The sequence below is a fragment of the Hemiscyllium ocellatum genome, chromosome 3 (genome assembly GCF_020745735.1).
Source record: "Hemiscyllium ocellatum isolate sHemOce1 chromosome 3, sHemOce1.pat.X.cur, whole genome shotgun sequence".
NCBI lineage: Eukaryota > Metazoa > Chordata > Chondrichthyes > Orectolobiformes > Hemiscylliidae > Hemiscyllium > Hemiscyllium ocellatum.
The window spans coordinates 122,586,610-122,603,791 of record NC_083403.1 but is presented as its reverse complement, the minus strand read 5'-3'; the positions used below and the strand labels follow the sequence as shown (position 1 = coordinate 122,603,791).

At 38.9% G+C, this 17,182-nt stretch overlaps 1 protein-coding gene across 1 annotated transcript in view; it reads right to left on the bottom strand.

The window, feature by feature from the left end:
• The window catches only part of trappc12 (trafficking protein particle complex subunit 12), a 68,245-nt gene that overhangs the window by 35,738 nt on the left and 15,325 nt on the right, over positions 1 to 17,182 (bottom strand). The window contains exons 5-6 of the mRNA XM_060853145.1: positions 15,313 to 15,426; positions 11,809 to 11,947 (exon numbers count right to left, since the gene is read on the bottom strand). Of these exons, the coding sequence (XP_060709128.1) occupies positions 11,809 to 11,947; positions 15,313 to 15,426 (253 nt within the window). The remainder of the gene's footprint in view (positions 1 to 11,808; positions 11,948 to 15,312; positions 15,427 to 17,182) is intronic.

Below are 17,182 nucleotides of genomic sequence, written 5' to 3'. Positions count from 1 at the left end.
ATGAGCACCCTGATGCATCCATGCCGAGAAAGGAGAGTACCCTCCTGACAGGAGATTGAGCTTTTTGTGTTGAACATCAGTAGTGGTGAAGTTCTTCAAGTACCAAAACAAGTCTCTACAATAGAATGAAGAAAATAATTTGAACCTTTTATTTGACAGGAAAAATTTTATTTCAAAATTCCTTTGATGAACTCAAGAACATTACATTTTTCCCATCTACATATTTCTATCAAAATATACAAAGTATGGGAAAGAGGTTTCTGATGTACAATAAAGTACATGAATAGGGCAGCTCCTGAATTCCAGTACGTGGCTGGGCATGCATGCATGCAATTTTTCTCATGACCCTAGATTATTGGTGGGGGGAGCAGTCAGGGAAAACATAGCAGCTCAGAAGTCAACTGTTCCTTACAGTAATTAGCTTTACAAATTTGATGGGACATAAAGCGATTTATTTTGTTGATTGGCCTCTACAAAGACTAAGAGGTCTGGTAGTTGGCAGCAGATACAAATCAATTCTAATAATTGATGACAGTGTTAATGAAAGAACAATCAGATAATCTGTTACTTTTAAGTTACACACTTATTTGTACATTTTCCTGCTGATTGTGAAATATTGTTCTTTTCAGTTCTAGTCAAATGACCTATCATCACAAGAGTACTGAACATTGAGATTGCACAGCACGACTACAGTAAATCACCCTTTATTACATTTTAACCATGTGCCTTGATGGGCCTGGAAAGTTAACAATTGTAACAGTTTGCCAAAGACATTGAATACATAAAACTCCTTACAAAAGAATTGCACCTTACATCTATCCTATAAGATAATTTGGCGGCACGGTGGCACAGTGGTTAGCACTGCTGCCTCACAGCGCCAGGGACCTGGGTTCAATTCCCACCTCAGGCGACTGACTGTGTGGAGTTTGCACGTTCTCCCCGTGTCTGCGTGGGTTTCCTCCGGGTGCTCCGGTTTCCTCCCACAGTCCAAAGATGTGCGGGTCAGGTGAATTGGCCATGCTAAATTGCCCATAGTGTTAGGTAAGGGGTATATGTATGGGTAGGGGTATGGGTGGGTTGCGCTTCGGCGGGTCGGTGTGGACTTGTTGGGCCGAAGGGCCTGTTTCCACACTGTAAGTAATCTAATCTAATCTAATCTAATCTAATAATGCATTCATGACTTTCCGCTTAACCATCTGGGATGGGCTATAGATAGTTGCTTATCTGTCATGAAAGCTTCTGTCTCGATGGTAATTGATTATTTCTCCTCCCCCCTGCCAAATACAGAACAAAAACACCTTTTAACCATTCAATTTTGAAATACCAGCTGGTTGATGGTAAAGATTGCTACATACTGACTGGCAGTAGCAAATCCCTACCTCCATACTGCAAATAAAGGGAAAACAAAGTCTGGCCTGTACAAGTGTGTATGAAATAATCCTTTCTCTTGTTACCTTTGAACTGTTGTTCCAGCCGTTACAAAGACAATTTAACTGAGGAATTTGAGGAAGTATACTGCCACTCTTAAAAAGACAGAAAAAGTCACTATCTGCTCAGAGATAGGTGGTGAGAATAAGGTAAAAGATATATGTTAAAAATTACATTGTCTTAAACAGGTTATACTCCAAGTCAGGAAGGTGTATTTCATGGAGCAGAATCTTAAAGATGGTGGTATTCTCATATTCATGCTGTCATTATTGTTATGAAACAGAGGGTGTGTATTGTACTTTTAAGAGAGTGTGAATGCTGTTCTGCACTGAGGGCTTATAAGAACAATCTCAGTATACTGAAAATTGGAAAATTGAAAATATGTAACATTTGACTGGGAAATAGATTTCCGAGTTGGTTGTTGCTTTGACAACAAGTTGAATTTAACCAATTTAAATTATGCCCTAAAATATGAAAATCCAATCAAGTTTGAATTTATTGTTTTATTGTTTTGCCAACATCAAACCAATGAGTTGATGCGATGTTGGGGATTAAAAAAAAGGCATTTTGAAAATCAGATAGAGCAACTGCCATCAAGAGAGACTCCAGACATTGAAACATATTTGCAGTAAAAGACAGAAGAAGAAAGATATCGAAGACAACAGGTGTTGTGTGGTTTTGAAATTAACTTTAATAAGGGTTTTATTGGAACAGTATATAGTGATAGAATTGGAGGCAGTTAATAAGCAGTAATGAGCAAGGGGGGCTCCGAGTTGTGAATAGTTGTTGCTTAATGTTCATTTTTAGAGTGTTTTTTTTTAAAGTTGTAGAATATAGGAGTTCTCTGTCACTCATTTTAACAGATTACGAGGTGAGGTGAGCTTTTCTGGGTGTTTAGTTTCATTAACAGAGTGGCTCACTGCTGTGTCAGAACATCATCCCTTGAGGGTTCATATTTGGAAGATGCTGTTGAAGGGGTTTTGATGAGTTGCCGCTGTACATTTTATGGATGTGCTCATTACTGCCATATTGCAAAGAGGTGGAAGGTTGAATGATAAAGATGGAGTGTCAATCAAACAAACCACTTTGTCCCAATGATGTCAAGGTCTCATATTGTTCCACTTGTCCAGACAAGAGTTTCTTTCATTTTCTTGAAATCATTGGTTGACAAAACTTTTGAGATGTCTTTTTCAAAGAGGAACTATTATTTGAAAGACATCCTTTTGATCTCAATACCATTGCAAAATTGTGGGAAAGACATTGGAATACAATTCAAATCTCTTTAGGGATAACATTATAGGACATTTCAAAAGTATTTGATTGGCTGCAAAGCACTTTGGGATGTCATGATATAATGGAAGGCACAATGTAAATTTCTTTCTTCCTCCCTAATTGAGTAGCCGCGTCACATGCATTTTAGAAGGCCTGCACCTTTGGAGAAGTCACTGACATTCTTTAAAGGCATAGAATAAATGGGATTAAACCGATCAGATAGGAATTGGCAAGGAGCTATTAAATAGTCACAGCTCATTATTCCTCGCGGATGTTGAAGACTGCTGATTAAGCATCTGAATTCATCTAGCATTTTTTGCTCCAAAATGATTTTCTTTCCAAAGTTTATCACCTTTCATAGTAAAGTAGTACCATATGAACCATGATTATGAATAAATAAAACATTTTAAAATGCCCAAATAATTGTCCTTATATGATAAAGGACAATCCTATATTTTCTTTTCGAAGAGACAAAGAGCCTTGAATTTTCTTGGTTGAACGACAAAAACATACACCTCGTGGTTTATGAAATGTTACAGAAGAGACAATGATTTCTGCCAAAGTACTGTTTAAAAATGGGCAATATTCTACCGTGGCCCTCTCGACTAATACTTGAATTACTAAAAATAAAAACCTCAGATATTCTAGCCAGGGTTAGAACCTGAGCTTCAGACGTTGATTGGATTAAAAATCTCACTTACCTTTTAATGACTGCTGTGTGGTACCACACACATCATAAGGAGATATTGCAAATATCACATGAAGGTCCTACAGCAGTATTAAACAAAAACTAAAATGTCGATAACCAAGCATTTTACCTGTCTCAGACTTTAAGGACATGTGCAGTACTGTAAAATATGCCATGCCTGTCAGGTAGGAGGAAAACCTCATTGTCAAAGCAGCATCTTCAATCCCCACACCAGTATTTGAAGAACCATTTCGTTAAGTGTTAATACATTGTGAAGGACCTTTAACCAAAATTAGAGCAGGGCACCGGTGTATCCTCAGTTATGGACATAGAACATGGAACATTACAGTGCAGAACAGGCCCTTCGGCCATCTATGTCATGACCTGCAAAATTAATCTAATGCCTACACCTCCCATTTTAATCCATATGTCTGCCCAATGCCCATTTAAATGCCCTTAACGCCCGCAAGTCTATTGTTGTAGCAATGTTGTTACACGCCCCTACTACTCTGAGTAAAGAAACTACCCCTGATATCTGTCCTAAATCTATCACCCCTCAATGTAAAGCCATGTCCCCTCATGTTAGCCTTCACCATCCGAGGAAAAATAATCTCACTGTTCATCCTATCTAACCCTCTGATTATCTTACACGTCTCTATTAAGTCACCTCTCAACCTTCTTTGCTCCAATGAAAACAGCCTCAGTTCCCTCAGCCTTTCCTCATAAGACCTTTCCTTCCATAGCAGGCAACATCCTAGTAAATCTCTGAACCTTTTCCAAAGATTCCACACCCTTCTTACAATGCAGTGACCAGAAGTGCACACAATACTCCAGGTACGGTTTTATCAGTGTCTTGTACAGCTGAAGCATGATCTTGTGGTTCTGAAACTCAATTCTCCTACCAATAAATTCCAACATACCATATGCCTTTTTAACGATCCTATCAACCTGGAGAGCAACTTTCAGGGACTTATGCACCTAGACACAAATCTCTTTGTTCATCTACACTGTCAAGAATTTTACCATTAGCCCAGTACTCTGCATTCCTGTTATTTCTTCCGAAGTGAACTACCTCACACGTTCCACATTAAACTCCATTTATCACTCTCAGTACAGCTCTGCGTCTTATCTATATCCCTCTGTCACCCACAACAACCTTCGGCACTATCCACAACTCTACCTATCTTACTGCCATCTGCAAATTTACTAACCCATCTCTCTAAACGCACCTCCACATCATTTATAAAAATGACAAACAGCAATGGCCCCAAAACAGATCCTTGCAGCACACCATTGGTAACTAAGCTCCAGGATGAACATTTCCCATCAACCACTTCCTCATGTCTTCTTTCAGTTAGCCAATTTCCGTTCCAAACTGCTAAATCACTTTCAATCCCCAAATTCCTTATTTTGTGCAATAGCCTTACTGAAGTCCATATACACCACATCAACTGTCTTACCTTCATCGACCTGTTTTGTCACCTTCTCGAAGAACTCAATAAGACACAACCTACCCATCATAAACTCTTGACTATCCCTAACCAGACAATTCCTTTCCAGATGATCATAAATCCTATCTGTTACAACTTTTTCCAACACCTTTCCTACAACCGAAGCAAGGATCACTGGCCTATAATTACAAGGGTTGTCCTGACTCCCCTTCTTAAACAAGGGAACAACATTTGTTATCCTCCAGTCTTCTGGCACTATTCCTGTTGACAAGGATGACAAAGATCAAAGCCAAAGTTCTGCAATCTCCTCCCTGGTTTCAGAGAATTAGAGGGTAAATCCCATCTGGCCCCAGGTCTTCTCTATTTTCAGATTTTCCAAAATTGCTAAAACTTCCTCTTTGTCAATTTCAATTTCATCTAATCTTGTAGCCTATATCTCTGTATTCTCACTAACATTGCCCTTTTCTAATGTGAATACTGACGAAAAGTATTCATTAAGCGCTTTCCCGATGTCCTCAGAATCCACACACAACCTTCCACTACTATATTTGATTCGCCCGAATCTTACTCTACTCATTTTTTTATTCCTGATATACCTATCAAAGGCCTTAGGGTTTTCCTTCATTCTATCCCCCAACAACTTCTCATATCCCCTCCTGGCTCTTCTTAGCCCTCTCTTTAGATCTTTTCTGGCTAACTTATAACTCTTAAGCCCCCTAACTGAGCCTTCATGCCTCATCCTCATATAAGCCTTTCTCCCCTTCTTGACAAGAGCTTCAACTTCTTTAGTAAACCATGGCTCCCTCTCTTGACAACTACCTCCCTGCCTGATAGGTATATACTTATCAAGGATCGCAGTAGATGTTCCTTGATAAGCTCAATATTTCAAGTTTGTCATCCCTTGCAGTTTCCTTCCCCATCCTATGCATCCTAAATCTTTCCTCATCACATCAAAATTGCCTTTTCCCCCACTTATACCGCTTTCCCTGTGGCATATACCTATCCCTGCTCAGTGCTATTGTAAACATAACCGAATTGTGGTCACTACTCCAAATCTAACATCCGGTTGGGTTCTTTCCCCATTACCAAATCCAATATGGCATCGCTCCTAGTTGGCCTGTCTACATACCATCAGAAAACCTTCTTGCACACACTTGAACAAAAACTGACTTACTTAAACTACTTGAACTATAGTATTTCCAGTCAATATTGGAGAAGTTAAAGTCCCCCATAACAACTACCCTGTTACGCTCGCTCCTATTGAGAATAATCTTTGCTACCATGACACCATCATTTGACATCACATTTTCAGAAGCAGTTATTTTAAGGATGATTACAGTAGTCGTAAGTATTTCTTTCTTGACAAAAATATAAATTGCTGGATAAATTGTTGGTCACGTAGCATCTGTGGAGAGAAGTCAGAGTTAATGTTTTGGGTTGAGTAACCCTTTCTTAGAACCAATGGTACCTAGGAAAATGTTAGTTTATATGCGGGAGGTGCAAGGAAAACACATCTCTCGTTCTCTCCTTACCCCCCTCCCTTCCACATATAAACCAACATTTTCTTGGGTATCATTAGTTCAAAGTAAGGTTTACTCAACCCAAAACATTAACTCTGATTTCTCTCCACAGATGCTGCCAGACCTGCTGAACTTATTGAGCAATTTCTAATTTTGTCTTTGATTTACAGCATCTGCAGTTCTTTCGGTTTTAAAAAAAAGTTCTTTACTTTTCTAATTCTTTTTTGTTTCCTAAGAACTTAATCTTAAATATCTGTGCCTGAGTACTTTTGAACCCAAGTGCTGTAATCTGGCAATTGTAAACTGTTCACCATATTCATTTACATACATGTGAATAGAACTAATTATACTGAATTGAAAAGTATTGGCTTTTCTTTCCAGACAGGTACTGTCCACCAGTTTACCAGATGTTATGAAACATCTCTGCAGCAGTTGGTACACAACAGATTTCCTGACTCAGATGTAGGGACACGACCACTGCACAATTTTCCAATCGATATTTCAAAGATGTTATGACACACATCTGGAGTAAGTGGGACTTGAAACTGATCTCCTGGCACGGAGGTAGGCACACTAATGTGCTACAAAATGCCTATTTTAAAAAAAACTCAGCTAATTTAGGTCAATTGGCATACCTTAATCATATTGCTACAATAAACCACCATTTCAGTCAAGATAAAGGGTGTTAGTTGACTCATGATGGATGTACTCACACAAGTAGATTAAGCAATTAATTTATTTATAAGATATGCAGCATTCAACAATAATCACCCTTAACACTTCCTGGGATTTGTACACCAAGATATACATGCTGTCCAAGTAGTGCCTCCTGAACCCATACCCCTCTGGTAAAAGGCAAGCCCCACTCCACAGACATGAACAGAAAAATCTCCAGTATATTACAGGGACAGTGCTATATGATCAAAGGCGTAATCCTTCAGATGCATTAAACCAAGGTTTGTCTGTTAGTTCTCCAAGATGGACATAATAGATTTATCGGATAATCTTGAAGAACAGTCAAGATTCTCCTTGCCACCCACACTTGCCAACATCCATCCCTCAGCTAACATCATTAAAAGACTAAAATAGATTACCTGGTAATTATCATGTTGTTGCTTGTGAGACCTAGCAATGTAGAAATTGACTGCTGCAGATTTTCTATTATATTAACTACATTTTGAAGAATACTTCATTGTCCGTACAATGCTTTAGAAAGTCCTGAGGGTGGGAAAGATACTATATAAACCCAATTCTTCCTTTCTTCTTTCTCCAGCACCACTGACACGCTATGTCAGAGCTGTCCTAATCTGCAGTTCCATTCCATCCATTGTCACCTTTATCCATTTTAACAATCTTTGAAATCTGAGAAAGATAAGTTTCAAATTCTGACATATGAACATATGAATCAGAAGTAAAGGGATGCCACTCAGCACCTTCAGCATTGTTCTTCCACTCAATAAAATCATAGCTGATCTGATTGTGGCGTCTACTTCACTTTCCTGTTGACCCGCTATATCCTTTGACTCCCTTATTTAGTTAAGACTTTGTCTACCTTTACTTAAAAACATTCAATGACCCTGCTTCCATGTGTTCTGGGAAGAGAATTCCACAGATTCTTTGAGAGAAAATAACAAATACACTAATTAGAAGTTCAAATGCCCCTCTAGCCTTTCATCTACCGTTGGTTCTCCCAATTATACCACCATCTGGTTTTCAACACCCTCTTTAGCCTTCTTCTCCCTGATCTTGAATGGTCTTCAAGAAAGGCCTCAGTGTCACTCTATTTCCCTACCCCAATGAATTTCAAGAGTGGCACAGTGGTTCTTCTCACACTTCTGCTTCCACATCTACTTCTTTGGATAGGTGTCTTTCTTTCACACAGCAGACCCATTTTATCAGTCTTCAAAATTCTCATTCCACCTAACTTTTACTACTTCTGGATCTTTTCACTGACATGTCACATCATCAGTTCCCAACTTCTTTGCTCTTCCTCACCCACTCTAACTTATCTCCCTCTGAACATCCCATGCTTCATTCTCTCAGGTCTAACTCTGATGCGGACATTACATTTGCTGATGGGTGGCATCATTATAGCTGTGCTCAGAGACTAAACGGTAACTCTCTTCAACATCTTTATCTCCACCTGGCTTGTGAACCCATCAAAAACATTAAGCTAGCATCTGACAGATCATCACTTACTTCATTCCTGCCGTAGTCTTCTCTTCCCAATTCCATCTCAACACATTCCCATCTCACTCCTACAAACTTTGAATCCACTTGATATTCCTGATGAAGGGCTTTTGCCCGAAACGTCGATTTTACTGCTCCTTGGATGTTGCCTGAACTGCTGTGCTTTTCCAGCACCACTCTAATCTAGACTCTGGTTTCCAGCATCTGCAGTCATTGTTTTTACCTTATATAGCTGCCTCTTCTTCAAGATTCCATAACAGAACAACCTGCTGAGACCCACGTTTCAGCACCCATCTTGCCTTATCTTACCATGTGTAATCTCTCATTCCATACATGCACAACTATTTAGAAATCCTTCGCCACTTTTAACAATTTTCAGCTTCCCAACCATCTCCTTTCTATCATGGATGCGGACATCAGGTCCATCCACCACAAGGATGGCATACAGTACCTCTGGTTCCTCCTTGAATACAAGCTTAGATTGGAGAAAAATTTGTTTTTCCAATTTGGGGAACGTTAACTTTCTTCACGGATGTTACAAGACCGCCTGAGCTTTTCCAAATTAGAACAAAAAGTTCAGTCAAGTAAAGTCAACGTTTCGGGTCCAGGGACCCTCCCTCAGAACAGGACCCAAAACATTAACTCCGGTTTCTCCTCACAGATGCTGCCAGACCTGCTGAGCTTTTCTAGCAACTTTTGTTTTTGTTCCTGATTTACAGCATCCACAGTTGTTTTAGTTTTTGTTCTTATTTGGGTTTTACTTCACTTGCATTCCACAAATAAAAGGGACTTTGAATCACTTTCAGCTTGCTCTGTATTTTGTGGGATATGTGCATCATTTATTTTGTCAGTCCTACTCAGGACCCCTCCCATATCCACCTTTCCAGTATATTGGTCGCCAATAGTTCTGCTTCTGCCTTGGCCCCAAATTGAAAAACAATTTTTCCTACAATTTGTCAGAGTCTTTCATTCCTCAATATGATTAGATTTGTTAATGATTTCTGCACCTCTGCTCTCCCTCCAAGATCTTTCATGATTTCTAATCATTAGCACCTTCCACATCACAAATACACAATAGATTATCCTCAATAATTGGGCTCTTCTGATTCAGTGATCATGCCCCTACCTCCGTCATTCTAACTTAAACCCTCTCCCACAGTATTAAAAATGAACACCCGAGAGGATATTGGGCCTAGTCACTAGTGGGATGCAATCTATTCAACTTGAACAGATCTCTTCTTCTACAGAATCAATCCCAATGTCTTAAGAAGCTAAATCACTCCTTTCTACACCATCTCTCCACCATACATTCAATCAGTCTATTCTCCTATTTCTGATATGGCCACCACGCGGTACTGGGTATTAACAAGTTGAGGTCACTATTCCTATTTTTCACACAGCAGTGACTGGGGGCGTTTCAGCGATTAACGTGCCACGCTCCTCTAAATCCTCTGACTGATCGGAGCCCATTATCATTCCCTTTTGTCTGTCAGCATCATCACATTTGATATTTAATCAATCAATCAGTTTTGCTTTCTATTCGATCACAGATCTTCCTTATTATTTACTCCTCCCTTGCCTGCCTCCTTACTTGCTTCAGAGCTATTACACCTTTAAGTGGTCAAAAAGTTAATCAAGCTGAAACATTAACTGTGTTTCTTCTTCCACAGATGTTGCCTGGTCTGTTAAGTATTTCCAGCACTTCGTTTTAAGTTGATATTCCTCGCTTGAATCAGCTAATTGATTTAATATTGAAAATCCAACAGTAACACAATCACTGAAGTTCAGAGCATGGAAAAAGACTCTCTTCCCCCGGGGACCCATGATTTTTACCTTAAAAGTATTAATCCAGTTCCTGTTAGGAAGTTCCTTTCAGGTACTTTAACTCACATTGTTATACTTCATGTAATTTGCTTTAAATATTATTTCATATTTCAAGGCCTGTTTTCTTGCATTATGTTCCCAATGTTGTTACCTCTCCATCTAATTGCACAATCCCCTTGAAAATGGCCTTTCCTCCCAGGGTAATCCCCCACTACCCTTGTTTTCCATTTGCACTGTCTCCCTATGTCCTTGCACTGACCCTGCATTCTCGTTTGCACATACACACCCTACCCAAGGCACACAATTAGCCAGGTTTCTTCTCCCTGCCTTTGGTCAGCTACTTTCTGTGTGAAAGCATTTTTCACTCATACTGAAAGACTCTATCTAGAGATAGCGGTAAGTGAGAACAGCAGCTCTGTAACTCTGTGTTGACTACCTTCTGCCTATGCAGGTGAGAAAGTATGTAAGGTATGATCAGATAGAGAAAGAGTTACATTTTGCGTTGTGTAACAAAGGCTCAGCTATCATGACTTTGACCAGATAAGAACTTGCAGTAAACAATGAGGTCCTTGAGGCAAGGGTAGTAGGTTAACAAGAACATCCATTGTATAATGCCAGATGGCTTAATCTTTACTGTTGATACTTTCATAGTCATCCTGCAGCAAATCAGGTTCGCTTGTGTGATCATCCCCGATACTGAAGCCTACACCTACATTGTGTGGGGAAACGGCGGAGCCAGAATACGTTTGCAAGGCAACCCCAAAGTGAGGACAGACCACACCTACATTGTCTTGGGGAATCAGTCACCTGAGGCGGGTATTGAACCTGGGTCTCTGGCTCTGTGAGGCAACAGTGCTAACCACTGAGCCACTGTGCTGCCCTACTATACTGTAATTACTGATTCCCAAATGCGATCAAAATATCCACTTCCTGTGCCAGAACTAGTATTAATCCATCAACACTACTTTCTTGTACTTCTAACTTTCTGAAATGTACATGCAAAGTTGCTTCTCCATCATCTTTCTACAATTTTACTGTAGTTAAAGATGGCCTATAGTGCATACTTACAATGTAGCAAGAACATTCAAGGAACCTTACTCCCCCCATATTAGCTTTTAATTCTCAAAAGCATTGTTCTTTTCCCAGTTGTTACATCATGCAAAGTTAACAATGATTTAATAATCTTTAAAGCTTCAATAATCCTTTGCACCATCCTTCTCTCTCTCCAAAACGCACTCTAAACATAATGCATGCATGCCAATATTTTTAGTTGTTGAGGCAATTTTAAAGATATAAATGCATTATCAATGGAAATATGAAAAGTTGGCATTGGCTATTTTTTCCACATTAAGAAAACTAGTAATTTAATGAATGATTTCTACCATTGGAATAAACCAAACACACGACATTAACTTTGAATGTAATAAAATGTAACCTCTGCGTCCTGGGTATACATGCGGATAGTACTCGTAGTACAAGTCTGGCTGGTCGAGATCCCCAAATGGCTCAAATTCCGTCTCAGCATTTTGGAACAAGCTTAGCTTCATCAGCAAGGCTAGTCTCACAAACCATAACTGTAAAAATAAAAATATTGCTGTCATTGAGCTTGCACTAATAAAGCAATATCATAAAAATGTTGAAAGTATGTGTAAATGTAACACATATTCAGTACCAAAGTGCTAATTGCATCATCATGGCACAGATTTAATCTGATAAACAACTGAACTATGCAAAAGAAATCTTGCAATGAATCCCATGTCGGAGTCAAATGATCAACTTGGATACAGTTAGATCAAAACAATTAATCTCAATCTTTCTGAATTAGCAAAGGTGGGGGAAATAAAAGAACGTCACCAGGGTCTCTACTGTTGAGCAACCTATCCTGCAAGTCTGCAGCATCAGGTTTGCTTCAAATGATCTTGGCATTGTCGATGACTTACCATTGGGTAAGCTTTTGGAAAATATCACCACCTATTTCACTATTCTGGATAAAGGCAAAATGCATTTGTCTAAAGATGGGAATAGAAAGAAAAATGACAAGAAAATATAGAAGAAAATATGTACTTAAAATGTTCATTTTCAACTATTCAAAACAAACAAATCCAGAATGCAAGCACAATTCTAAGCAATGTACAATAGTGAGGTATCAAATGTTATGCCATTTAGGTAAGCTTTGCTATTCTTTCATGGAAAAAGGGTTAGTAAAGAAAAACAAATTTCCTTCAAAGTCAGTAGGATTGTAATGGAAAGCAATGCAAGTGTTTCTTATATTTTAGTTTCTGACCTAACTCAGGCACAGGGCCTCAGCTTCAGCCTTCTCATGCAATGTTTAAGCAACACTATATGGTGAGCCCGACAGAACGATCTAATAGCTACAGTTAACATTGAACAGACGGGACATAGCCAATTGTTAATCTATCAAGAAATTGGCAATAGACGATCCCAAAGGGTAACTGGAAGTGATGACAAAATGATTTCTTCTATTGACCACTGCACCACTGGGAACAGAGTCAGAGAGTCATCCAGCATGGAGACAGACCCTTCAGTTCAACCAATCCACGCCAAATATAATCCCAACCTAAATTGTTCCTACCTGCCACTTCCTGGCCCATACCCTTCCAAGCCTTTCCTATTCAAATCTTCCTTAAATGTTTAACCATACCTGCTGCTACCACTTTACCTGGCAGTTCATTCCACATACAAAACATCCTGTGTGAAGAAGTTGCCCCTCAGGTTCATTTTAAATCTTTTAAATCTTCTCACCTTAAAAATATGGCCCCATATTTTGAACCCACCCACCCTAGAGAAAAGACCTTTGCTATTCACTTTATCTATGCCCCTCATGATTATATAAACTTCAACAAGGTCAACCTCAACCTCCTATGCTCCAGTGATAAAGGCCCCAGCCTACCATTATAACTCAAACCCTCCAGTTCTGGCAACATTGTGGTAAATCTTTTCTGACTCCTCTCCAATTTAATAATATCCTTCCCATGGCAGGGTGACTAGAACTGTGCACAGGACTCCAAAACTGGCCTCATCAACATCTGTACAACCTCCTATTTTTAGTGGTCTCAGCAACAAAGGCAAGTGCACTAAACTGCCTTCTTAACCACTGGCTTCCTGTGATGCAACTTTCAAAGAACTATGTACCCGAATCCCTAGATCTCTATTTAACAGCATTACCCAGGATTGTACAATTAATTGTATAAGTTGCTCTTGTTTGTTTTACATTTATTAATGATATCTTTTCGCATTGTTCATTTATATTGTTAAACTCGGGCAAACAGGAGTGCACAATACGAAATCCTGTACAAATCTGATAATGTAACCCTGTTTTACTCTGGACTAGATTTAAAAGGCAGACACATATAGTTACTTCCAGCAGTTCCACAAACAAATCACACAAAGCTGTCCCTCAATTCAGCTGCCTTTATTCCAAATTGTTTCTGGAGGTAACTTTTGTAAAATGTAAATTGGAATATCCTGCGTTTTTAAGGTTTCCAAACTTAAGGCCAGGTTATTACCTTTCTTTTAAAATTGAAGTCAAGCGACTTGTTTTTATGATAGAAACAATGCTTTGACGGAGAATTCCAAATGGGTCCCAATATTATTTATACAGAACGAATCAATTACCAAATGAAGCGTGTTGCTCAACATCTGATGCATATTCAGCTCTTCAGAAAATATGGATCAATATTTCTTTTCTTTTGTATTTTGAATGAAATTACTAACAGCAAAATGTCCTGAGCGTATTTCAATGAACATTTGAATTACTTCAGTACTGACAATCACGAGCTGTTATTTTTCCTGAACCTCCATTGCATTATTGTAAAATGAGACTAACGTAATGTAAATGTTAGCATAGCCTGGTTTACAAGATAATGTCTAAAGTAGACAGCAAATCAGATTCAGACTCAGGACAAGTGCCAGCCAGAGACACTGTCAAAGGATTCTGTCTAATGAAACTGAATTTCAGCTGGAGTGTCTATATTTGCCCAGGTTTTGGAATAGAGAGACAGCGAGCGCATGAGCACGCTTGGGCCATTATCTGGATAAAGCATGTGAGGACTGATTAAATTAAAGTTGGGTCAAGAGCCAGGACACTATGCTCCAGGATTGAGAATTCGAATTAGAGGAAAGAAAAGTGTGATGTAAAACTTCTTCTCTTGCTTCCTCAGTGACATGATTTAGTGCACTGAATCAGTTAGTAAAACGTTGTATTCATGCTTCCTTCGCATTTCAATTTTCTCCTCAATTCAACATGATGTACAACATGATGTACATGATTCAACAGTACCATATCAATACAGTACACGCATCTTTAAAAACTGCTCAAGGTAAAATGAACTTGCAACTTGATAACGTGAAATGTCTTTGGTCAGCTGACTATGAAGAAAGGAGAACCTCAGTCAAAGAAGACAGACGAGCCAAAACAGAAATTTCTGGAGAAATTCAGGAGGTCTGACAGCATTTGGCAACATTACAATAATAACAGTTATTATTTAGTGTCCAGTTACTCTTCTTCAGAATATATTCTTTGTTAATGTTAACTGTTTTCTCTCCAAGTGCCACCAGACCTCCCGAGTTTCTGCAATGATTTCAGAGTTTTTGTTTCAGATTTCCAGCATCTGTCATTGTTCGTTTTACATTAGAAAAGACCATCGAATACTCATCAAGATAACCATTAAGATTGGCTCTTCTGCAGAATAACTGTTATCCACTTTTTAAATTTGGCATTCCTGCAACTGTCCTGATGAGTGCAAGGTGAAAAGAATCAACAATATGTTGGTCTCTCAGAAATATTCAAGTTCTATACAAGCAAACAATTGTTTGTTCGCAAATTTATTGGTATAACTAATTTAAATACAAAAAAGAAAGCTGGTTGTGTTTCAGGAATCCATACCACTTTTCTTTCTGAAAAGAAACATGATCTGACCTGCACAGAATCTGTAGTGTGGTTAGTTGGCTGACCACTTTTGCCATAGCCTTGACCATGTGCTGTGAGTAATCTTCCACAAAGATCAACTGCAGCTCTCCAGTTTTTTGTATTCTGTTAATATAGAAAGAAAAGTATCCCAAAATCACCATCTAATCAGAATATTGCCATCAGGGGTACATATCACAGCAGTGAATTCTGCCTTACACAAAGGTTACTGTTAAGAAAAATTGAAGGTTTTTGTTGGGATAAATGTGCAAGTTATCCAATAGAGTAAAACACAAACTAACTTAAATGTCAGTCAGAAATGTCAGAGTCCTAGGTAAGGAAAAATCTGTTTTAATTCAGCCAGAAAAATTGAACAGAGCACAGATATACAAACAAATGACACGGAAAAGGGAGGCCATTTGACATCTTGAGCCACCCTTGCCATTCACTTAGACCATGGCTGATTGGTTTGTGTTAGACCATAGGATGTAGGGGCAGAAGTGAGCCGTTCAGCCTAAACAGTTGGTCGCATTATTCAACAAGAATATGGCTGATCTGATGATCTATAACACTGCTTTTGTCTTTCTGCTGTAACCCTCAATTCTCATACTGATTAAAAATCTGTCAACCTCAGGCATAACGATATTTAACGATCCAATGTCAACAGCCCCCTACAATAAAGAATGCCACAGATTCACTATCCACAGAAGTAATTCATCCTTAAATGGCTGATTCCCTTCCTCAGATTATGCTCTCTGGTCCCTGACTCCCTCACAAAGGAAAAGTAACACTCCACAGCACATCTACCCTGCCATGCCACCAAACTTTTTCATATTACAATTAGGTCACCTCTGATTCTTTATCTCCACAGACCCAAACGAACTTAAACTCTCCTCACATGGGATCGATCTAGTGAATCTGCTTTGGACTGTCTCCAACATCAGTATATCTTACCTCAGATAAGAGCAAAAACTATTCATAGCATTCCGGCTGTCGTCTGAACAATGCCTTGCATAATTTTTAGCAAGACTTCCACAATTTTATACTCCAATTCCTTGGAAATGGAAGTCAAAATCCCAGTTGCTTTCCCTATTACTGGCCAAAGTTATATGCTAGTTTTTTTTGTGATTTATGCACCAGGATTCCCAAATTTCTCTGTTTTGTAACTTTCTGCAGTGCTTTTCCTTTTGAAGAGAATTCAGTTCCTCTGTTTTTCCTGTTAAACTGCATAACTTCACATTTTCCTACATTATATTTGATGTCTTTGCCCATTGGTCTATATTTTGCTGCAACTCTTAGGTATCATCCTTACCATTTGCCTTCCCGCCTAATTCTGTGTCATTCACAAACTTAGCTAAAGTACTTTCATTTTTATTCAAGTCATAAATATATCTATATATATTGAGGTGCTAACACTGATCACTGTAACCCTGAAAATGCCACCCTGATCCCAACTCTGCCTTCGGCTAGTTAGCCAATCCTCTATCCATACTAAAACACAATGGGCTATTTGAATTCCACATTCTCACCCACCCTAGTTAACCTTCATTTCCACTGCCAACTGATGGACAAAGTTCCAAAGTGTCACAATTGTTATGAAGTTGAAGGCGTGCATTGCACCTTTAAGACAGAGAGAATGCTGTTCTGAACTGAGAGATTACAAGCACCTGTGTATATGACTAGAGGGCAGTCTCAGAGTGTAGTGGAAAATTGAAAATCTACACTTGGTTGTGAAATGGATACCAGAGTTTTGGCCGGTGTATTGACAACAACTCGAATTCAACCAATTTAAATTATGCCCCAGCAATACTAAAACCCAACTGTGATTGGTTTGACATTGGCAAACCAATAAATAAATGAGACGATCCAACGTTGGGGATTT